Genomic DNA, 24,525 nt, shown 5'->3' on the forward strand with positions numbered 1-24,525 from the left:
TGTATATGCCCAGCTGCAGCAGAAGACGAAAGAATGCGACTTTTTTTCATTAGCACTGGAAGAGATCACGGACGTGCAAGACACAAAGTGTACCAAAATCATGGAGAAGTTGGACCTGAGTTACAGAACTGTGATGGTCTGAAAGACACATTCAAGCCCAACAGTCTCATTTACTTCTATGCCGCCCTCCCAAACGACACATATCCAAACATAAAAAAAACGCAATGAAAATGTCCGCAGTTTTTGGCAGCACGTATATCTGCGAGAAAAGCTTTTCTCGCATGAAACTGCTGAAATCTCCGATGAGATCAAGATTCACAGAAGAACATTTGCATCAGTGCTTGAGACTGGCTGTAACTAGAATGGAACCTGATATTCAACTTCTCACCAGCCAGATGCAGACCCACAGTTCACACTGATGAACATACATAGGTAAGCTCACTTTTCTGACTTGAATGAGTCATTCTGAGCATGAACAAATATAATCATAATAAAATCTACTGGGATAAAATCCATCTTTACGGCCATACTGGTAGTGAAATGTATTGTGCTGTGTAGGTGCTGTATCACTTAGTTCATGTTCTCAACCTGCTTCCTTTGTGGTTTTCACAGGGAAGTTGAGAGAGAGCTGCAAAAAGCGGTGTCTCCAAGCCTACTGGAACCTACAAAAGGATTATAAGGAAGGAACACAAGAACTTTAAAGGACAACCGATGTCTCCGGACAAGTTGTGTCCATAATTTGTAAAATGGCTTCAAATGACTTCTACTGAGCATATTTTAATAAGATTCCACCGCATATAGCTATAATTTACGTTTTAAGACTCGCTCTGAATATTCAGGAAGTCTTGTTTTTGAGTTGGTGACGAGTCAGTACATGACGTCACGAAAGGACCGCCCCCTGACCGAAAAAAGACATTGTAGCAGTCCATCCATCATGTCAACATATTTTGCTGTACATGTTTGGTCTGAGAACCATGTTGCACCCAAAAGCCACCAGAAGAGGGCTCCATATAAGGAATTTATCAGCCTGTGGAAGCGGAGGTGGCCACTGGAGGTCGCCATTTTATGCCTCTTTTTTTTGGGTGACAGATTTCCCCCCAATGTTGCCTCAAAATGGCACATATAATTCTTTAATCGATTGCAAACATGTATGCTTTCCTCTTCAGAACTATTTGAATCATATTCATAACTGGATGTGTAACAAGAAAACATTCTCCGAATCTGAAGCCACTGTTTTGATTCACAAGCAATGCAAGACGTCTTGGCGTGACATTCACGAACTGGGGGCGGGACTTTCTGAAAATGCCCAATTCGCAGCTCAATTTTTTTGCAGATTTTGGACACTTTAAGTCATTTTTATTGGTGTTTTGCATTTGACTAAAAATATCATACTGCGTGTTTTGGGTATTTTAGATGCTATAAAAGGTTTTTCTGATGTCAGTTAAAAAACAAAAAAGTGACGTCGGTTGTCCTTTAAGAGACTGCTCATATGTGTCAGAGAGATTCTGCTCTGACAACTGAGCCGAACTTTTATCTGTTAAGATTGTGCATGGCACAACAGAAAGTTAATGTTGCATGGCTTTTTTTCTATGAAGAACACAGAGAGAGTTATTTAGTCATTATTTATTTAATAGTGTTATTTATGTCCTGTTTTTCTATGAAGAACCCAGAGAGTTATTCAGTTATTATTCGTTTCATAAATCGTGTTATTTATTTCCTGATTTTTTTTCCTGTGAAGAACTCAGAGAGGGTTATTTAGTTATTATTAATTTCATTAATAGTGTTATTTGTTTCCTGACTTTTTTCGGTAAAGGACCTGGAAAGGGTTATTTGGTTATGTATGGCTTTCTGGAAAACAATTTTTTTTAGCTCCCCTACCATCGTCACACTTTTCTGTTACAAACCAATACCGACCCCCCCATCACAGAAGAGAAACGTTCCAATATACAAATTCAGAAATTAAACTGCTGAGTAATGGGTACTAGGTATCTTTTTTTTTCTTTTGCCAAACGAAGGAACCAGTATCAACCTTATCAGCCAGTACAATGCACTGCATTTGATGAGGCAGGTGTTATTTGTAGATAAACGGCTGCATCGTCTCATTCTTTTGAGTTACGTCTAAATAATGAGTGGGATTGTCAATGTACTATTTACCACTTCAGAAATCACACGTGCTCAATTACAAACACACACATATATGCACAACTATCGGCACAAATACTATATCAGCTTGGATGTTTGTTTCCACACATCAACATTCAGTCTTGGTGCATCATCCCTTTTCCTCTCGGTCAACTTTCTCACTGCTGAGCGGGTTGGCACTCAAATGCACACATACACACTAAGGATGGAAAAGCTCTTGATAACTTTTAAACTGTTCCGTTTGCATCTGTCCTGTAGGGCCACAGACATGTGCATCTCTCTTTTCTTCCTTTTTCTTATTTATATATAGAGGCGCAGCTGTGGAGAGTAGCCCTAATGCTAGCCAAGATGGCAGCTTGCATGGTTGCGCCAGCTAACGTCTCACAATAACCACCAAATGAAATATCGTCGCGAGTATGAATACAGTAAGATTACTCTCAGTTCAGTTACAAACGTATTTAGTGTGAAATCTAGGATTGTTTTACCAAACACAAATCTGACATAGATGCTGTAGAAATGGCTAAAGTTGGATCCACAGGTTCATCTTTTGACGTCTGTTACTACACACCGGTGGTATAGATAGAAAAATACAAATATTTCTGATTTCTTGAAAATATTCAAAGGAAATTCAATACCACAAATAACAATAATAGCAATAATGGGTCATTATAATACTGTGAACATACTTCCAGTGTTTATTTTTTCCTCTTTGAAACAAACTGCAAACTTTTGATCGTATAAACTGCCCCCCCACTCCGCAAAAATTTGTGGATACCGCAAACAGCCACTGTCACCTTGTGAATTAGGGCATTCAGAAGTGCAATTCAAGAAACAGGTTTGTTTTACATGTTTGCGGAATGGTGATGTCATATTGGGTTATGAGATCAAGACTGAACAAACGACAATTGGCTCTATTTTTTTTCAATGAAGGGTAATTGTGATCGTATCAGTCTTCAAAAACAAGAAGTTATCAGTATTGGTTTGAAAACGATGTCTTCTATCCCTAATTGATGTGAACCAGTTTGTTGTTCCATCGACAAGTGAAGGTTTCTACGCCACCATGCAAAGTGAAAGAATGACAGATTAACAATCAGAAACCCTGCAGATTCTATGGAATTGAGCACATCAATGAGAGACTTACACAAAGTGGCAAAATGTGTGTGGTCTGATGAGTCCATGTCAAATTGTTTTTGGAAATCATGGACGTCATGTGCTCAGACCCAAAGGGTTGGCGCGGGTAGCATAAAGCTCTACTTTTACGTACTTTTTTTATGGTTTTGTTTTCAGTATATGTTCATCTACTTTTGTATAGAGTGTGAGTACTTTAGCAACTTCTCAAAATCAAGTCATAGCTTCGCCAACGACAACTACAATTGGTAAGTCGTAAAAGAAGAGCTTTCATGTGAGGATAAAATAAAAATCTAGTCTATTGGAAGAATAGACCAATCGTTTTCAAAGTGAAGTCCAAGTTATTCATTCATCTTCTGAGTTTTTTTATATCACAGCTTTGTTTTGGAAAAAAAGCTGGTTACTTTGAAGAAAACCTCAAAGTTGTCTGCGTTTCCTACTGGGTGTGAATACAGTGAGTTGAACTGTGAGATGGAGGTCAAACTGGAACGTGCCGACAGTTCAAACCCAAGCAGCATGCAGTCCAGCTCTCAACCCATGCTGTTAGGCAACGCTAGTCATTTAGCGAATAACAATATACCACATTGAATACAAGAAAACATTTGTTATGACTTCACAGAACAAAGTCGTGTACGTTCCGCAAAAGACGAGCGTACAACAGACAGTTCGAAACGTGCACCGGGGCCGAAGGCATGGGTGGCAGCTTGCTAGCAAGGCACTACAGGCAGGCCCATTGGTGCTCCGGATTTGCTGACACTATAATGCCTGAGATAAATCAACTAACCCTTAACATAACCACACTCAAACCGAAAGGGAGATAACATTAGCCACCACGCAGTGATCCTTTGACTCAAAAGCGAAGCATTGCAATTAGGCGATAGGAGAAGAATAGCCCAATTGTTGAAATAAGATATATCTGGCTATTGTGCTAACATTAGCCTGTTAGCGAACGTCACGTTTTTGTGGCGGTTAAAATCCTTACAAGTTAACCACTCCACCGCTAAAACAAACCAAGAAAGTAAGTTCAATGTGGCCACCGCGCACAACGAACAAGTCAGAAAAAGTGCGAGTCCACACAGTTTGTACCTCGAGCCCAACTCTCAGCTTTAGTTAGCTCGTTAGCCATTCCTAGACAAATAGACCATTCCCAACTAGTGATGCCTGATACAAAACAGTTCTACGTTGTGTGCACTTGAGCAACGCGTTTAGATAGTTATACCGAAATGGTCACTAATCGGCAGCCACAATCACAACAAGGCAAAGGCCAACCATTTTGGCTACGTTCAAGTGACAGCGATGTTCAGGGCCGGGTTAGCGTTCCCATTCAATATGATTGCATTTCGCTAGCTCATGTGCTAACACAACGAGTACCGCCGGTGACTCTGTAAACTGACCAAGAGTCCTGCTCACCATAATGCCACCTACAAGAGAGCAACTCACCAAAATCCTCTTAAAGAGAGCGTTCTCTTTTGGTGGTAAAGTAACTGTCGGCATTATAGCAGCAGTTGAGATGCGTCCCCCCTCGACCTCAGCACATGTAACGTTAGCTAATGCTAGCGCGAACAGGCAAGACGAGTAGAGCCAAGTGACGGACAGGCCCGGCTTGCTCACCCCCTCAGTTCGATTGCTCGGCTTTCTGCCTTCGTCGATTTTCCCCTGACGCACTGACGGAGAGCCGACACATTCAAACTGGCGGACACTGCTACCTGTTATTGAAAGAGGGGGTTTGACACGCCGTTGTAAACACCAGCATAGCCTGGCAGTGAACGCACAACCGAAATGAACGCGGGCATGGTTGGTTGATGTTTACACATTTCCAACGCTGGACTCCTGGCTTATTGTGGCATACATTCACCGTTGGAAAAAAACATCAAGGGGATCTTTTTGCTATTGTAAAAATGCATTGTATTGTTTGTTTCTTAGAAATTGGTACTAAACTGTCAGTGATTAAACTGTTTGCATGCTTATTCGAACATATTCGGACGAATAGCACAATCATACTAGCAACAGATACTTTCGTCGTGATCTTTTCCTACCCCATTCCCTGAGCTATATAATAGAGAGTGACGTTGTCGAACTAAAGTAAAATGAGATTCAAATTCATAAAATAAAGAGATTCAAAGTCACATTGAAAGTGATGGAACGACTGTACAGTAAACGACTGAGACCATAATTGACAGTTGCTCCTTGCAACCTCGAGATGGCGTTACCGCGACAAAAAAAACGCTGATCATGTGCCAGAAGGTCAACGGTGCACGACAATAGGCATGTGTTAAGTCTCAGGATTTGGTCGGGAGATTTCCGATTTTGACCACAATACTTAGAATATTCACTTTATAAAGCAACTATTGACACAATATAGACAGTTCATTTGTAAGGCGAAACAAAAGAAAATGTAAAAAAAAATACATTTTATACTAATTCAGTGACGTGCGGTGAGGTTCATGACTGGTGAGGCACTGACGTCATCAGTCAGATTTACAAACATGACCTCTACAGAGTAGCTTATTCACCATTTGATTGGCAACAGTTAACGTGTTTTGTTTAAAATGTCATGTCAGCATTCTTTATATATACAAACTGTAGCATAGAAAAAAATAATTTAAAAAAACGTTATTATCGTGTTACTTTACTTGTAAATGAAGTCTACGCGCCGCTCCTTCTGAAGAAAGCCATCGATAACTTCTTTGTAGAAGCCTTCCTTATCTTTCTTCAGTTTTAAAAGTCTCTCTGTCTCAATGGAGATCACTGCTAGTGAAAAAGTCGTCCTTGATCAGTCCTCTTCCGACTGTATGTTTTCAGTATTTTCAGTGCTGAGAATGACAATCTCATCTACTTCTACAGCAACAAATGGGGCTGCACCGATCTCCTTTTTAATGTCATTTCTAATGATATCACCAACTGCTTCAATTAAATCGTTCTGTATTCTGTTTGACAGGCCAGAAAATACAGTGGATGTCTTCAAATGTCTCGCTAGCCCGTCATCTTTCTCAGCGATAGCATGTAAATAGTTCAACATAGTTGCCACGATTAGCAGAGCCTTTACTTTCATCGTTTCCACGAAATGCCAGCTGTTGTTTGGCAAGGAAGCAGGTGGCATTGATGAGATCTTTTAAAATCTCCCGGTTGTCCTTTACCTTAGCATTGTGGATGCTGATGTTGAGTCTTCGCTGTTCATCCAAAGCCAAGTCGATCCTGTTTTTAGCGCGATTTGACGTTGGATGTGCGCGGTCGACCGCTCATGTTTGATGAGGCTCTGTTGTAAATTTTTTAGGTCACAATATCCCATTTGGGGCGGCCCGGTAGTCGAGTGGTTAGTACATCGGCTTCACAGTGCAGAGGTCGCCGGTTCGCGTCCTGGTTCGGCCTCCCTGTGTGGAGTTTGCATGTTGTCCCCGGACCTGCGTGGGTTTTCTCCGGGTCCTCCGGTTTCCTGCCACACTCCAAAAACATGCACGGCAGGCAGATTGATCACTACAAATTGTCCCGAGGTGTGAGTGTGAGAGTGACTGTTGTATGTCTTTGTGTGCCCTGCGATTGGCTGCCAACCAATTCAGGGTGTCCCCCGCCTCATGCCCGAAGACAGCTGAGATAGGCTCCAGCAACCCCCGCGACCCTAATGAGGAATAAGCGGTACGGAAAATGAGATGAGAGATGAGAATATCCCATTTGAGTCCAGACATTGTCATAAGTTGAGAACAGAACGCAGGAAAAGCAGGAAAGGCGGTTTCTTGCTGGACATCCACACAGCCGGCCTTTTCGTGTGTACCAGTCCGTCTGAAAAGAGCGAGTATTCCGTCCCGTTGTCCGAAGCAAACCTTTTAGCTCCGGTGTTGGTCTTCCTTTAATTATTATCTCCTGCTTCGATTGAAAGTCCAGTTTAGAAAATTCTTTCCATTTAGATATGTAACCCTCCATTCTGAAAATGAGGCCAAGCAACACGAAAAAATGACTGGAGGGTTTCACTTTACTGTAGCTTGCTGTCCCTAATTCTATTATACTGCAGCCGTGGAGTCGCAAGTATCTCTGGAATCACAAGCGCCCCCTGTCATGAGGCGGGAGAACTGTGTGCCTCACCTACGCACAGTTTTGATACAAACAAAACAAAATAAACACTGTAGTACGGTGTTTATAATGTACAGTGACTGTACATTATATACACCAGCTAAACTGTAGAAATTTAGTTCATATACTAAACGTGTTTGAACGCTTTAACAGCGATATGCAGAAGGACAGCAATGCGGTCTCACTGCAGAGCCAGCCAGCACAGTTAGCATAGTGATTGTGCAATCCATGTTGAGGCTCAGCCGGCTGCTGCCTCACCGCTCGTCTCTACTTAGTATTTGAACAGTAAATGTGAAAATTCAGCGATTTTGAAAAAAATCCAAAAACGGTGAAATTAAATGGACAAGAACTTTAAAGTACAAATCACTAAATACATATAACTATTTAATTTATTTTTTCATTTGATATTTCCATGACAGGTTTCCATGATGACAGGTGAGGCACTGCCTCACCTGCCTCCCCTGACTGCACGTCACTGTACTAATTGAACATATTGTAATGCCCCTCAGCGTGACAAATGATGCGCACAGTCGCTCGTATAGCGCAGGGGTCGGGAACCTATGGCTCGCGAGCCATATATGGCTCTTTTGATGATTGCATATGGCTCGCCGATACATATTACATATTATAATACATATTGTCGTTTTTTTCATCGTTCATTTCGCGTTGGGGCTGCAGTTGGCGGAAAGCGCCATTTTGATTGGAGGACACTGACCTAGAATGGCAGAAAGCGCCATGTTGATTGGATGATAGTTGCCGTCATGTTGAAACAGGTAAACGCCCAACAAGTGCACTTCACGCCCAAATAGTGCACTTCAGCGTGAAAGCACCGGAGCATTAGAGGAGAGAAAATGTTCTGATTCTAATTTGCAATGAAACAATACCATCGGCCACTATCATCCAATCAACATGGCGCTTTCTGCCATGTTGAAACAGGTAAACGCCCAACTAGTGCACTTCACGCCCAACTAGTGCACTTCAGCGTGAAAGCACCGGAGCATTAGAGGAGAGAAAATGTTCTGATTCTAATTTGCAATGAAACAATACCATCGATGAAACAGTCGAATGTCATGACATTTTAACAAGCCCCATGTTAACGTAGTAGATTGCAGATAGCAAATGTGGAAGCTTATGAGCCGTGTGCAGGCTAGCTAGCAGTAACTTCTCCTCTGGACCGACAAATTGAATTTCATTCCGATCGTTTTCCTGTTTTTTTACCAAACACGAGGAAGGGAAAACCATCCATGTTAACGGTGAGTACTATCACAAAGTTATTTTAAATAATACATTCTGATATTTTGTTGAAAAGTGGCCGCGCGTGCGCGTGTGTGTGTGCGCGCGCACGCGAACGTTTGTATGTGCGCGCGTGCGTGCGTGTGGCTCTCGCTGAAAAACATTTCTAAATATTTTACTTTTATGGCTCTCTTAGTCAAAAAGGTTCCCGACCCCTGGTATAGCGGGTCGGTCTTTTAATAACAAAACTTAGCGGTTATCAGAAACAAACAGGAGCTGTTCGTCTGTGTAAGCTCTCAGTCGTACAGGAGTGGTCCATCGATGAAAAGGTTTCTTCAGCCATCATCTGTACTTTTTTGAAGGTGTCAGACGTTTCGCTTCTTATCCAAGATGCTTCTTCAGCGAACTAAAGTCTTACTGGTAACCTATCATAGCTGGACTCAAAATTTCTGCCTTGGTAACTGTGGATGATATCCGCAGTTCCAAACCGGCAGAACATGCCCTCCAGTAGCGCATCAGCCACTGTTTCCGACTCTTGGTCTGGCAGTGTGTATGCCTCTGGCCACTTGGTAAAATAGTCCATCGCACACAGCACGTAGCGATTCCCTCTGTCTGTCACAGGGAAAGGGCCCACAATGTCCACAGCAACTCATCTCTTTTGTTGCTGAAGTGGTGCGTGCGATTGGGCTTGAGGTTTTGTAGGCCACGCACTCATCACAGCGCCGACAGAAGTCTTCTATGTCCCGCTGGTGCTGCCCCCAATAGAACCCTTGGCGTAGCTGTCGGAGGGTCTTTGTGCTGCCAAAGTGTCCCGAGCTCGTGCCCCCATGACATGCTCTCAGCACCGTCTCTCTGAGAGCTCTTGGCACAACCACCTGCCATTTCTCTTCCCCGGTGGAAGGTTCTTTCCAGGGTCGCTGCAGCACGCCGTCCTTGGTGCATAACCCATCAAACTTGCTCCAAAGGCCTTTGGAAGCAACAGAGAATCCCATCACGTTTCCCAGGGCGGCCTCCTGCCACTCTGGATCCACTTCCGCACGGGGTTGAGATCGTGGTCCTCCCCTTGTTTTGAAGCCCACTCTGCAGTGTCCACAGCCTCTAGGGTGCAGCATGTCGGCACAGCAGCAGCCGCTTCCCCGCAAAGCTCCAACTCCCTGGCATCTTGCCGGTCACAATGGCTGCAGCAACTAACCGGGAAAGGGCATCTGCATAGGCATGCTGAGCCCCAACCCGATGCACCACAGTGAAGTGGAATGCTTGCAGCTCCTCGAGCCACCATGCTACTTGGCCTTCTGGTTCCCTGAACGACATCAACCACTACAGTGTGGCATGATCTGTTCTGATGATGAAGGGCACGCCACACAGGTAATACTTGAAGTGGCGTGTCACCAGAACAACTGCGAGCTGTTCACGTCTTGTAATGCAGTAGCATCGTTCACTTTTATTGAAAGTGCGGCTGAAATAGGCGACCTGTGACAACACTGCCCCCATGCCAACATCGCTTGCGTCCATGTACAGCAAAAAAGGCAGGGATGGATCAGGAGGGGTTAGACGGGAGCGTTCATGAGGGCTTAGTTATCGTTAGTTGCTAGCGTTCATTGTCTTTCAGGAGACGGAACAAGGGTGCTCCAATACAAGAAAATCCTTTAACAAACCGCCTGTAGTACAAGGCTAGTCCCAAAAAGCTTTTTAACTGCTTCTGGTCCTTTGATACTGGCCAGTCTTTGATTGTGCGGACTTACTCCTCCAGCGTGCTGATGCCTTTACCGTCCACTAGATGGCCCAAGAACTCCACCTTCTGCTGCATGAAGTGGCAATTATCTGGGCGCAGTTTCAGCCCAGCTGCTGCAATCTTCCCCAGCACCAGTCTCAGAGATTCCATTGATGCTTGAAAAGAATTACCATGGACGACGACATCATCCAAAAACACCAGGCACTTTTGCCTTGGAATGTTTGTGAGTACTGTGTCCATCAAACGCTCCCTGGTGCATTGCATAGGCCAAAACTCATGACCTTAAACTGCCAGTGTCCTCGGGTGCAGTGGTGCAGAATGCCGTCTTGGGTTTGGACTCTGTGGTGAGAGGGACTTGCCAGTAGCCACTCCGCAGATCAAGTGACGAGAACCACGCAGAACCAGAGACCAGGTCCAGGGTCTCGTCAACGCGTGGTAGTGGGTAGCAGTCTTTCTTTGTGACCTTATTGAGCGGTCTGTAGTCCACACAAAACCGCGATTTGGTGCTCTTTTTCTTGGGGACAATGACCACGCCAGGCGCCCACGGACTGCCGAAGGGCTCGATGATCCCTGCCTTGAGCATGGCACGGATCTCTTGATCTACACCCTCCTGCTGGGCTAGAGGCAGGCGTCGAGGACGAACCTTCACTGGTCGCGCGTCACCCGTGTCGATGTGGTGCTCGATCAAGTGAGTGAGGCGCCGCTCATTCTCACTGAGAGCAAAAATGTCATTAAATTCCGACAGTACCTGCCATAACTGCTACTGCTGCTTGACACCTAAGCCATCACAGTTCTCCCAAATGGACTGGATAGCCCCGGTCCGGCTCTTTGCTGATTGGATGTAGTTGGCCCCCCCGGTGGGCAGTCCATCACAGGGCGAGCGAACTCTACCCGATCTATCGTCAAAAGCTGAGGAGTCAGCACTGCTGCTGTCTTTGTTTGGCTGGTTTGGGTCTTCAGTGCATCCGTGCTCTCTGCTGACGGTTCTGCCGGGTTGATGGCCACCTCTGGTGCACTCTGCCGAGACGCCGTGATCAGCTCCACATGCTGACCGCTCGGCAGGGTGAGCACTCCAGCTCCCAAGTCCACCACGCATTTTGCGGCTCTTAAAAAGTCCCGTCCCAAGATACAGGGGTCACTCACGTCAGCTACCCAAGCTGAGTGGGTTGACGACAAACCCCCCAGAGTGAAAACAAATGTCCCTTCACCTTGCATCATGCCCGTTTCGCCGGTCACGGTCCTCAGCTTTGTGAGGGTCGATTTTAAGACAGTTCCCACTGGATTAACGTCAGGCTTTGTGGCTGAGGACCCAGCGCACGCGCGCACATGCAAACGCTCGCGTGCGCGCGCACACACACACGCGCACGCACGGCCACTTTTCAACAAAATATCAGAATGTATTATTTAAAATAACTTTGTGATAGTACTCACCGTTAACATGGATGGTTTTCCGTTCCTCGTGTTTGGTAAAAAAACAGGAAAACGATCGGAATGAAATTCAATTTGCCGGTCCAGAGGAGAAGTTACTGCTAGCTAGCCTGCACACGGCTCATAAGCTTCCACACTTGCTATCTGCAATCTACTACGTTAACATGGGGCTTGTTAAAATGTCACTGACATTCGACTGTTTCATCGATGGTATTGTTTCATTGCAAATTAGAATCAGAACATTTTCTCTCCTCTAATGCTCCGGTGCACTAGTTGGGCGTGAAGTGCACTAGTTGGGCGTTTACCTGTTTCAACATGACGGCCACTATCATCCAATCAACATGGCGCTTTCTGCCATTCTAGGTCAGTGTCCTCCAATCAAAATGGCGCATTCCGCCAACTGCAACCCCAACGCGAAATGAACGATGAAAAAAACGACAATATGTATTATAATATGTACACTGTAAAACCCAACAAGTTGAAAGTACTCAAAATTTATATGGCAACTGATTACGTCAAAATTTTTGAGTAGTTAACTCAAAATGTTTGAGTAGAGTTAACTCAAAATGATTGAGTACAGTTAACTCAAAATGTTCAAGTAGTTTACTCAAAATGTTTGAGTAGTGTATAAATAAATTTTGAGTTTGTCTGAACTTAAAAGTTATGAGTTTGATTGAGCTTAAATGTTATGAGTTTGCCTGAACTTAAAAGATGTACTTTCAGTTTAATGTTTTCTTAATTTTTAAATTAAAATTAGGTTTCATATTTAAGCTTAACCAACTCAAATTTATAATGTTCCATGAAAACATATATTCATGTATACTGTACTTACATTTGCCTTCTATGTCTAAAAACAAAAACACACCTCACGTCTGTTTTAGTTCACATTTTTTTATTAAGGTTTAAAACAACCTTTGATAAAACAAATGATAACAGTACCAAAATGCACAGCATGTCCACGTACCAAAACAACAAATAAACCCCTGAGCAGAAGATGTGAAATAAACACAACAAAACAGAAAAAAACAACAAATTATACTCTGCTGTTCTGTTAAAAAAATAAATTCTTTGAAAAGCATATACTTGAATAAATACAACCGAATACATTTCAATGTACTCGTTATAAGGTGCAAATCAAGGTAAAACTTACTAAAAACAAACACAGTATTCCTGAAACGAAAAAAGACATTCTGGTGGAATCCAAGTTTACGTATCAAAGTATTAATATAAAATCAGTCACAAACATGTATACAAAGCAGAGTAAAACTAAAGTTACTTGTCGAGTGTTGCTTTGTTCCGTAATATTGGAGGCACTGGTGCCTTCAATATTGCGGAACAAAGCATTTTTCAAACTTAGCAAGCATGGTTTGAGTGGTCTGTTATCATGAAGACACAGCAGTATTTTCTGAATGAAGGTGAATGTGAGGATTAATTTTCTTGGATAATCTAAATGCAATGCATACATTAAACCAAACAAGAGGAGGTGTGCATCAGCCAACCTGGGGAGACATCTCACAATAATACCATCTTCTATCACAACAGAAATGCTGTCGGGGTTAAACAAGATGGCACCAGTGAGGTTGTCAGTTGTTACGGAGAGAAGTGCGACAGGAGTGTTTTCAATGTCTGGATCCTCTTCCCACTGCAAAATACACACAAACGTACACATACATAATAAAGTCAAAGGTTATGGCATATATTGTGGCCATAGATAGACATTTGTGTTAAGTCAGGTAATACATACATTGCATGTCTTGAAGAACTCGGAGTCATCTTCGCCTCAGTATCCAGGGATGTAGAACACAGTTTGCATCTCCAGTCCATGTTAGGCCTGCAATTACATTAAACATTTTTCAAGAATGAGTACGTGTTTGGATAAGCAAAGTAAAGTTGGTGTGATTCTAGTGGGTCCAAATTAAAGACAGTTACGGATTATTATAGCTCAAATCCAAGCATATCCTTCGTAATAGTTTGGAACCTCCGCACTATCCCTATTGCAATTTAACAACTGCATCACTGTAATGATTAATGAACATCAGTTGTTGGTAAGAGCAGAGGAGAATGTGAGACTTGAGATTGTTTTAAAGAAAGAACAATCAGTGAAGTCTCAACTAATGGTGTAAAATACTCCAATATATGTTAAAAAGGTAAAATTCTGTTCAATATAAAAAATACCTACATGTAGTATGATATTCATCAGGTAATTAAGAATATAGCACACGGGGCTGAAAGGTTGAAGAGAAAAAAACATGACAATGAATGTAATCCTTTAATTTAATAAAACACATTTATCCATGTTAACTTTTTAAGTTTAATAAATCTAATGTACCAGATTAAATGATGCAATCAAACCAGTCAGGCGTTTGCAGTTTGATGACTTGGCCTCCAGCAGCTCTCTCGGTATCCTTAAAATGCCAAAAATACATTTTAAAAAAAGTTCATGTTTAATTTACACATGCATAACCATTTAAACTGCATCAATTGTACATATTCCAATCCACTGTACATTTTTTGGCTATCATTATATTTACTTAGTGCATTCTTAAAACTGCAGCTACCGCTGCACGTGTATAGATATCTTAAGCCTATAGCTTGTGCTGGACAATGACACGCGGTCCTGTCGTTTGCAAACAAAGTTAACTCAAGGCATTAACCTGCTGGGCATTGCAGCCACGGCGTGGAGGATTTCGTGTGACCCTTTTATATAAACCTTAATTTTACACCCATTTGACGATTACTCTCGGACCTTCGCGGACACAAACATAACCTGCAACAGATATTACTCGGCCACCGCCCAACTAAACCTGCGCGGTACTATTCTCTAAATAACACTTCTGTGCCTTTCAACAGACAAGAGACGTTTAAGAAAAATTCATACATATATCGCCACAGCGCTTAACATAGGAGAAGTCCCGGGCTCAAGACAACGCAGCTGAAAGAGTGGATGAGAAGGCCTCAGTCGCAAGCACGAACACGGACTAGCATCTTTGCTAACTTGTGAAAGGCGGCAAGTTCCACAAACTGACTTTCCAATTTTGCCGTCGACACAACAAAATATCCTTTTTCTGTGCACCGACTACAACATTGATACACTGGGTCCTCGTAATATTAAATAATGTTGTTTGTCTTCTCACCTGAATTCGTGGGTCTCTGCACGCTTCAGCCGTCGAGAAGTAAAAATGGCCCCGGTGAGACCGCGCCCGGTGAGACCACGCTTGCGGTGACGTCATCACGCAGCGTTCTGCCATTTACTCAAAATATATAAGTATACGACAGCCATGAACTCAAAAGTATTGATTTACTGCAAATTAAAAACGCATGACTATTCAGAAAACTCAAAACGTTTAAGTTTTTGAAACAAAAAATCGGCTTTTGAGTTGACTGACCGCAATGACTTTGAGTCAGTAGTACTGTTCGGGTTTACAGTGTAATATGTATCGGCGAGCCATATGCAATCATCAAAAGAGCCATATATGGCTCGCGAGCCATAGGTTCCCGACCCCTGCGCTATACGAGCGACTGTGCGCATCATTTGTCACGCTGAGGGGCATTACAATATGTTCAATTAGTACAGTGACGTGCAGTCAGGGGAGGCAGGTGAGGCAGTGCCTCACCTGTCATCATGGAAACCTGTCATGGAAATATCAAATGAAAAAATAAATTAAACAGTTATATGTATTTAGTGATTTGTACTTTAAAGTTCTTGTCCATTTAATTTCACCGTTTTTGGATTTTGATGCTGAGATGCCAAAGGACATCCAAGATGAACTTATCCGTGACCAGTTCATCCAAGCACTCAGACCGGATGAACTGCGCCTGCACGTCCAGCTTGCCCATGCAGCGGCGCGCGGGGAAGCACTCTATCTTGCTACGGAGAGGGAGATCGCAGCCAGAGGAGTACTACCGACGGCAGCTTGCCCCGTTTTGGCGGCCTCGCTGTCAGGAGGTGAGGAGTGCAGGCCAGCGTGGGTGGATGAGCTGGTGTGTGTAATAAATACCAGCCCAGCACAACAGGAGGAAGGAAGTGGTCGACGTGCTCGCCCTGCAGGTCTGCTGAGGCTGTGGCCAGCCAGGTCATCTGCTGCGACGTTGCCTAAAGATGTTGAACCATCAGGGAAACGTGAAAGGGTCTACGTAGCCTGTCAACGCGGACCCCTTCAGTGAGTAGCCGGAAATTGCAATCTGCACACGGAGAGAAAGCGATCATGGTGGGGTGGACAGACGTGGGGGACCCCAGTCATGTTCGCGTGCAAATCGGGGACATTTCCTGTACAGCCTTGGTGGACACTGGGTCCTCAGCCATAAAGCCTGACGTTGTTCCAGTGGGAACTGTCTTAAAATCGACCCTCACAAAGCTGAGGACCGTGACCGGCGAAACGGGCATGATGCAAGGTGAAGGGACATTTGTTTTCACTCTGGGGAGTTTGTCGACAACCCACTCAGCTTGGGTAGCTGACGTGAGTGACCCGTGTATCTTGGGACGGGACTTTTTAAGAGCCACAAAATGCGTGGTGGACTTGGGAGCTGGAGTGCTCACCCTGCCGAGCGGTCAGCATGTGGAGCTGATCACGGCATCTCGGCAGAGTGCACCAGAGGTGGCCATCAACCCGGCAGAACCGTCAGCAGAGAGCACGGATGCACTGAAGACCCAAACCAGCCAAACAAAGACAGCAGCAGTGCTGACTCCTCAGCTTTTGACGATAGATCGGGTAGAGTTCGTTCGCCCTGTGATGGACTGCCCACCGGGGGGGCCAACTACATCCAATCAGCAAAGAGCCGGACCGGGGCTATCCAGTCCATTTGGGAGAACTGTGATGGCTTAGGTGTCAAGCAGCAGTAGCAGTTATGGCAGGCACTGTCGGAATTTAATGACATTTTTGCTCTCAGTGAGAATGAGCGGCGCCTCACTCACTTGATCGAGCACCACATCGACACGAGTGACGCGCGACCAGTGAAGGTTCGTCCTCGACGCCTGCCTCTAGCCCAGCAGGAGGGTGTAGATCAAGAGATCCGTGCCATGCTCAAGGCAGGGATCATCGAGCCCTTCGGCAGTCCGTGGGCGCCTGGCGTGGTCATTGTCCCCAAGAAAAAGAGCACCAAATCGCGGTTTTGTGTGGACTACAGACCGCTCAATAAGGTCACAAAGAAAGACTGCTACCACTACCGCAAAGTTCATCTTGGATGTCCTTTGGCATCTCAGCATATGTCCGCCGGCCGAGGCTCTCGATCTCATGGGCAAGACAAGGCAGCGGCTCCCGAGGATGTCGATCACGCTGTTTTAGCGCCGTAATGGTGGGCTCGCGCTCACCTCGGCATGGATTGTCAGCATAATCATCATAAACATGACCTTGCTCTGTGCCACTTGACACTGGCCGATCTATCACGCATGACACTGCTTCTTCTTTTACCTTTATAGCATCCAGGTCGCCGTACTGAACGGCCTCCTCCTTTACCGTAGCAAAGTTGCCGAACATTTTTTTTTAACAGTTGGACGTACGATGGGAAATCCGGAGCTTCTGACACCAATGTAATGCCCCTCAGCGTGACAAATGATGCGCACAGAAGCTGGTATAGCGGGTCGGTCTTTTAATAACAAAACTTAGCGGTTGTCACAAACAAACAGGAGCTGTTGTTACGCCACAACTCATGCGCAGACATTCTTCTCAGGCACTCTCCCCAACCCCCGTTGTCAGGTCCTTCCTTCTCTCCGTGTGTGTCGTCACGCAACCCCAACAAGCCCAGTCCCCAAACATGCACAACACAAGCACTGAATGTTACAGTATAAATAACCAATGAAATCATTTTTGTGTTTTATTTACTGCTAATTTACACTTTTGTAACGCCCACATTATTTTAACACGCACCACAGAGTCGCAAGTATGAAAATCTCCCGATTTATGATTTCTGAAACTTGACATGTATGAATAAGACTATTGTCAGAATCAGAATCATCTTTATTTTCCAAGTATGTAGTACACACAAGGAATTTGAATCTTGTAGCGTGTATACAAACGCTAGCGGACCATGTAAACCATCTCGAACTAAAATATCCAGAATCACCCCTGATCATTTTGGGCGATTTTAATCAAACACGTTTAAACCGTGAACTTCCCAAATATAAGCAGCATATTGACTGTTTCACCAGAGGAGAAAACATTCTAGATCATTGTTACACAGCACTCAAAGGCGCATACCGGTCTGTTGCGCATGCAGCATTGGGTCTTTCTGACCACTATTTAATCCACTTAATTCCCACATACAAACAGAAACTCAAATGTGTAAAACCGGTAGTCAAGACAGTTAAAACATGGACAGATGAAGCAAAGTTATCGCTACAAGAATGCTTAGACTGCACTGATTGGAGCGTCTTTGAAACTTCAACAGGCACATTGGATGAATACACAGACACTGTAACATCATACATCAGTTTCTGTGAGGACATGTGTGTACCAACAAAGTCCTTCCGCTCATTCAACAACAACAAACCATGGTTCACTCCCAAACTCAGGCAGCTTAGGAAAGAGAAAGAGTCCGCATTTAAAAGCGGCGATCGAGCAGTTTACAAACTCGCCCGAAACAGGCTGACGAAGGAAATTAACATCGCAAAGAAACGTTATGCGGACAGGCTTAACAAACAGTTCTCCGCTAACGACTCTGCATCGGTGTGGAATGGCCTGAAAGCAATAACAAATTATCGTTTACCTTCCCCCAAGCAGTGTACAACAATGGTATGGCTAATGAGTTAAATACATACTTTTGCCAATTTGAAAAGGACACCCCCATTTCCCCGGTCTGCCCACCATTACCAGAAACTACCGTATCTCCGCCCTCTGCCCTACAGATCCACGAACTGGATGAACGCCTCGTGCTGAACCACCTAAAGAACATCACCAGACCTCTGCGAGATCCTCTTCAGTTTGCCTACCGGGCAAACAGGTCTGTGGAGGATGCAGTCAACATCGGACTGCACCACATCCTCGACCACCTTGACAACACAGGAACCTACGCAAGGATCCTGTTTGTGGACTACAGCTCTGCGTTCAATACCATCATCCCAGAACTCCTCATCCCCAAACTTCTCCAGCTTGGTGTGTCCCCCACGATCTGCCAGTGGACCCTCAGCTTCCTGACAGGACAGACACAACAGGTCAGACTGGGAAATATATCATCCACAACACGAACCACGAGCACTGGAGCCCCGCAGGGATGCGTCCTCTCTCCATTGCTCTTCTCTCTCTATACGAACGACTGCACCTCAACGCACCCAGCTGTCAAATTCATAAAGTTCGCAGACGACACCACGGTCATCGGTCTCATCAAAGACGGCGACGAGTCTGCGTACCGACAACAAGTGGAGCAGCTGGAGCTCTGGTGCAGCCGTCACAACCTGGAGCTGAACACGCTCAAGACAGTTGAAATGATCGTGGACTTCAGGAAACATCCATCACCACAGCTACCCCTCACACTATCCTACTGCCTGGTGTCAACCGTTGAGACGTTCAAGTTCCTGGGAATCACAGTCTCCCAGGACATGAAGTGGGAGGTCAACACCAACTCTATCCTGAAAAAGGCCCAACAGAGAATGTACTTCCTGAGGCTGCTAAAGAAGCATGGCCTGCCATAGGAGGTGCTGCAACATTTCTACACGGCTGTCATCGAATCCATCCTGTGTTCTTCCATCACCGTTTGGTTCGGGGCCGCCACAAAAATGGACAAAATCCGACTTCAACGGAGAGTTAGGACGGCGGAAAAAAACATTGGCACCGCCCTACCCACTCTCGAGGACTTGCACACTGCAAGAATCCAAACTAGGGCGCGGAAAATCCTACTGGACCCTCCACACCCTGCCCACCACCTTTTCCAGCTACTCCCCTCAGACAGGCGCTACCGATCCATGCGCACCAAATCCAGCAGACATTTAAACAGCTTCTTCCCCCAAGCCATTAACTCTTTGAACTCTTTGAACTCTTTCAACAGTAGCCAAAATGGAACTGTATAGTGCCACTTACCAGTTTTTTTTTGACGACGATACTAGTGCAGCGTGTTCTACCGGAAACAAATTCCTTGTGTGTTCTACATACTTGGCAATATAGATGATTCTGATTCTGATTGTAGAACATGCTGCACTAGAATCGTCATGAACAATGACAAATATGTATGGAAGGGCATTCCTTAATGTGAGCGAACTATTGTGCTGTAGTATCTCAGTGACAACTGTGAGACAATGTGCAAAGTATCAAGCAGAGATAAAGTGATCAATGGCAAAACAAAATACAATTGCACTTGTACAGTTGGTGCAGAAAATCATCGAATCATTTTAAAGTGACCAATGGCTGTATTTGTAGCACAACAATGGTGCAATTATGCAGATGTCTTCAAGTACTTCAAAGTGTCTGGATACAGTTAGATTAGGGTTACTGTTTTGAGAGTTAATGGCTAGAGGGAAGAAACCCTGTGTTAGTTCTCAGTCGTACAGGAGTGGTCCATCGATGAAAAGGTTCCTTCAGCCGTCATCTGTACTTTTTTTTGGAGGTGTCGGACGTTTCGCTTCTTATTGAATAAACTACATTACTTCGTTTTTCATTTGGCAGCCTTTACAACACAAACTAGGAGTTATCAGGACCCTCCAGCATAGGGCTAAACTAATACCAACAAGCGTCGAAGGCAGAGAAAAGGAGTCCAAACATGTCAGGAGAGCACTCACTAACCGTGGGTACCCTCAGTGGTCGTTTAACAAATGTCAGAAATAAAGAATAGTGAATGAAACCAAAAATTCTGAAGATACAAAAAGGAGAGGAGTAGCAGTACCTTACATAGCAGGAGTTTCTGAAAAACTACAGAGTCCTTTGGCAACACAAAATTCCTAATGCAAAACACTTTAAGGCAAAAATTAGTACATCCAAAAGATAGGCTGCCAAATGAAACAAAGTAATGTAGTTTATTCAATACATTGTAAGAATGATAATTGTAAAGAGCAGTACATTGGTGAAACAAAACAAATTCTCAAAAAAAGACTATCAACATCGCAGGGATAATACTAGTGGGCCTCAATCGGCAGTACATATGCACCTAAAAGCTAGCAACCACTCATTTGACGACAATGAGGTTAAAATTTTTAGCGAAAAAACAGATGGTTTGAAAGGGGAGTAAAAGAAGCGATTTTCATAAAACAACTAAATCCTTCATTAAACCGGTTTGGTGGGGTGAGGTTCAATTTGGATCGTTCATACAATAGCCTGCTTATGCAACATAGTGTAGGCAACATTCGCAATGCTGATGAGGGGATATCGGAGGGAGTGGAGCAATCAGGAATGTAGGAACAATCGGTGGGGCCGCAGGGTGTGGTCCTCTGCTCCCCCCAACCTGAGAGTAGGGACCTATCATAGCAGTGTCCGGCGCCGCTATGTCTGGACATTCGGGATATATATATAGGGCCGATACTACTAGTAAGACTAGTTCGCTGAAGAAGCCTCTTGGATAAGAAGCGAAACGTCTGACACCTTCAAAAAAAGTACAGATGACGGCTGAAGAAACCTTTTCATTGTTAGAGGGAAGAAACTTTTCACGTCTTCTTTTCCCTTTGGCCTTGTCCCTTCAGGGGTCGCCACAGCAAATCAGTGTCCTCCATCTTCAGAGGTTTCATTTGCATGTTTGTTTTGGCCAAGCTTTTATGTCGTATGCCCTTCCTGAAACAACCCTCTGAATTTATCTGAGCTTGGGACCGGCATAATAAGACACTGGGTTGTGTCTCCTTGTGGCTACAGGACAAGCAATTCTATGAACTTTAAATAAAGATGAAGATGCTCAATAAAAGGCCACCCAAAATACAAAATGCATGTCACCGGCACAACAACATTCAATAAAGTAAAATTACTCCCCATTTGATGACAATGCTCTGTATCTGCAGGATTTGGTGCGCATGGATCAATGTGAAGATATGTATGTATGTAAGGGTTAAAGGACAACCGACGCCTCCGGAGAAGTTGTGTGTAATTTGTAAAATCACTTCAAATGACTTCTACTGAGTGTATTTTACAAAGATTCCACAGCATATAGCTATATTTTACGTTTTAAGACTCGCGCTGAATATTCAGAAAGTCTTGCTTTTGAGTTGGTGACCTACCGTGACGTCACGGTAGGTATCGTCACTGACCGAGAAAGCGACACACAATTTTGTTTGTTTGTTTGGTCTGGAAACTTCGTGTTGATCCGTGTTGATGGCGAAATTAGAAGGAAAACACATAACGCGATGGTGAATCGTGTGTTGCACCAAGACTACTATTTGATACTAGTTGACACATATTCCCAGCAGTCAAATCAGCCCATTTCCAACGGAGTTTGGGTGCCATCTTGTGCATTTTCTGGGACGCTACAATGAATTCCAGACGCCTCAAAATGACACGGAAGGACTTCTTTAATCAATTGCAAACATTTATGCTTTCCTCTTCAGAACTATTTGAATCATATTCATAACTGGATGAGTAACAAGAAAGCGTCTTCTCCGAATCTGTAGCCATTGTTTTGATTCTCGAGCAAGGCAAGACGTCTTGGCGTGACGTCACGAACAAGGGAGCGGGACCTTCTGAAACTCGGTATCCCGAGGTGATTTTGAAGTAGTTTTGGGACACTGAAGCTCATTTTTATTGGTGTTTTGCATTTAACTAAAAATATCAGCCTGCATGTTTTGGGTATTTTAGATGCTATAAAACGTTTTTCTGATGTCAGTTGGGAAACAAAAAAATGGTGTCGGTTGTCCTTCAATAAAAAAATTCCTTAATACTTTGCAACAATGTTTTGTTTTTTTAGTTGTCTTATTGAGTTTCAAGTTGTGAAAAATGGGGCAGGCAACATGATGGCAGCCACTTTTCAGAGTTGTCTGCCCTGGTGTCCAGTAACTTTTGTCATGAGTTTCAGACACTGCTTATATATGGAAAAAGTTTAAATATACTCCATTCATTGGGGGTGTGCCTTATACTCCGGTGCGCCTTATACACCGGAAAATACGTTACTTTATGTGATTACTCTATATGTGAACATATAGAGATTGGGTTAAAACAGGCAAACAACATGCTTGTCTGACATTCAGATCAATGTTTACTAATCAATGAGAGAAAGATAAACTCATCTACTAACTAAGTCAATTTCAAACTAGGTGACTGTAGTAGAGGAAGGTTAAGGAAGAGACAGAGACACTTTTGTGTTATTTTATTTATGGTTGGAGATACCTTGGGTCTTGCTCTGCTGTTATCTCGTGGCCTCCAACTCTTCAACCACAATGTCCCCTGCTACCACATTAATCACCTTGACACCACACACACACACACACACACACACACACGCACGCACGCACACGCACACACACACACACACACACACACACACACACACACACACACACACGCACGCGCGCACACGCACACACGCACGCGCGCACACGCACACACGCACACACACACACACACACACACACACACACACACACACACACACACACACACTATCCCACCATCATCAGCATGTGCTGATCCGTTTTGATCCACCTATACAGTACACATTTCCTTACCTTATTAGCCTGTGAGAGAGGGAGTGAGAGAGAATGATCTCCTAACTTATCTCTGTTTCTTTGGGAGATATTTGTTGTTCTCTATAGAACTCATAACCGTGCCCCTGGAGTGAGGGTTGAGCTGATGGCCTGCATTAGAAGCGTTTGCCTGCAGAAAGATAGTGGCTCTCATTAGTTTGGATTCACCACCGCCTCCATGTCTGGATTGCTGACGGTCCACTGAGTTGCCAGCTGAAATTCACTGCAGGATGACATCCTTGACCCCCAGCAGTTGCCTATAATTCCCTCAGAAAAATGACACATTATTACTAAATCAAACAATCCATGCATTCGCTTTTTACCGTCATTAAGGTCACATGTGAGTTCGAGTCAATCTTCGCTGATATGGGTTGCTGGGCGAGTTAGACCCTGGACTGGTCAGTGGTCACAACCTAATCACACACCGTAGTGCACATATGTCAAGTCAAGGCCCAGGGTCCAAATCCGGCCCTCCACATCCTTTTTTTCAGCCCGCGAAAGCAAATCAAACTTGAGAAATTCCATGATGCTTGCTAAAATCCAAACAAAAATTTCACATTTTTGGATGTAAACCACAATAACAGTCATTATTTTTGACTTCAGATTTGAAAACTAGTTACTCATTAATTTGTTGTGCTCTCTATATGTAATATGTGAAGGGGATTAAACATTCTGATTGCTTCCTCAAATTCACCCGCAACGGCCCTCGAGAGGAAACCATAACTACAATGTGGCCCGCGGCAAAAAAAATGACTTTGACACCCCTGCCGTAGTGCATACAGTGGTCATTTTGTGACCACCAAACGAGAGCATTTTGTTGAGATTTTATGTGACCGTCCAACAAACGAGCTCATAATTGTGAAATGGAATGACAATTCTGGAGGATTTTCGCATTTTAAAGTAAATATGAATCTGAAATGCATGGAGAGCATTTGTATGCGGCCTACTGTACTGTGATAACCCGAATTACAACCCTAGTGCAATCAATTACCACTAGAAGTCACTTAATTAGTAAATAGAATGCAATCACTTTTCATACATTTGTTCTGTGAAGGCCTGTTTTTTTTTGGAGAGATCACTTAAAGGACAACCGACACCATTTTTATATTTCCTAACTGACATCAGAAAAACGTTTTATAGCATCTAAAATACCCAAAACACGCTGGCTGATATTTTAGGCAAATGCAAAACACCAATAAAAATGACTTAAAGTGTC

The 24,525-nt window shown here is 43.9% G+C and overlaps 1 protein-coding gene and 1 long non-coding RNA gene across 3 annotated transcripts in view; both read right to left on the bottom strand.

Annotated features, from left to right (window-relative positions):
- naa15b (N-alpha-acetyltransferase 15, NatA auxiliary subunit b) overlaps positions 1 to 4,860 on the bottom strand; it is a 48,917-nt gene extending 44,057 nt beyond the window's left edge. The window contains exon 1 of the mRNA XM_089006347.1: positions 4,711 to 4,860. Within this exon, the coding sequence (XP_088862473.1) occupies positions 4,711 to 4,764 (54 nt within the window). The 5' untranslated portion in view covers positions 4,765 to 4,860. The remainder of the gene's footprint in view (positions 1 to 4,710) is intronic.
- A 7,868-nt stretch (positions 4,861 to 12,728) lies between these two features.
- Positions 12,729 to 16,479, bottom strand: LOC148892212 (uncharacterized). Of its 2 annotated transcripts, XR_016116226.1 has the most exons (5): positions 14,863 to 16,479; positions 14,058 to 14,133; positions 13,908 to 13,953; positions 13,473 to 13,559; positions 12,729 to 13,370 (listed from the first exon to the last, which is right to left on the bottom strand). It is a non-coding gene; the product is annotated as an uncharacterized LOC148892212 (long non-coding RNA). The 2 variants fall into 2 exon arrangements; XR_016116225.1 differs by lacking the exon at positions 13,908 to 13,953 and having other exon boundaries at positions 14,863 to 16,471.
- Between the last annotated feature and the right edge of the window lie 8,046 nt (positions 16,480 to 24,525).

The sequence above is a fragment of the Hippocampus bargibanti genome, linkage group LG10, assembly GCF_051943395.1.
Source record: "Hippocampus bargibanti isolate YZ-2025 linkage group LG10, ASM5194339v1, whole genome shotgun sequence".
In the NCBI taxonomy this organism is placed as follows: Eukaryota; Metazoa; Chordata; class Actinopteri; order Syngnathiformes; family Syngnathidae; genus Hippocampus; species Hippocampus bargibanti.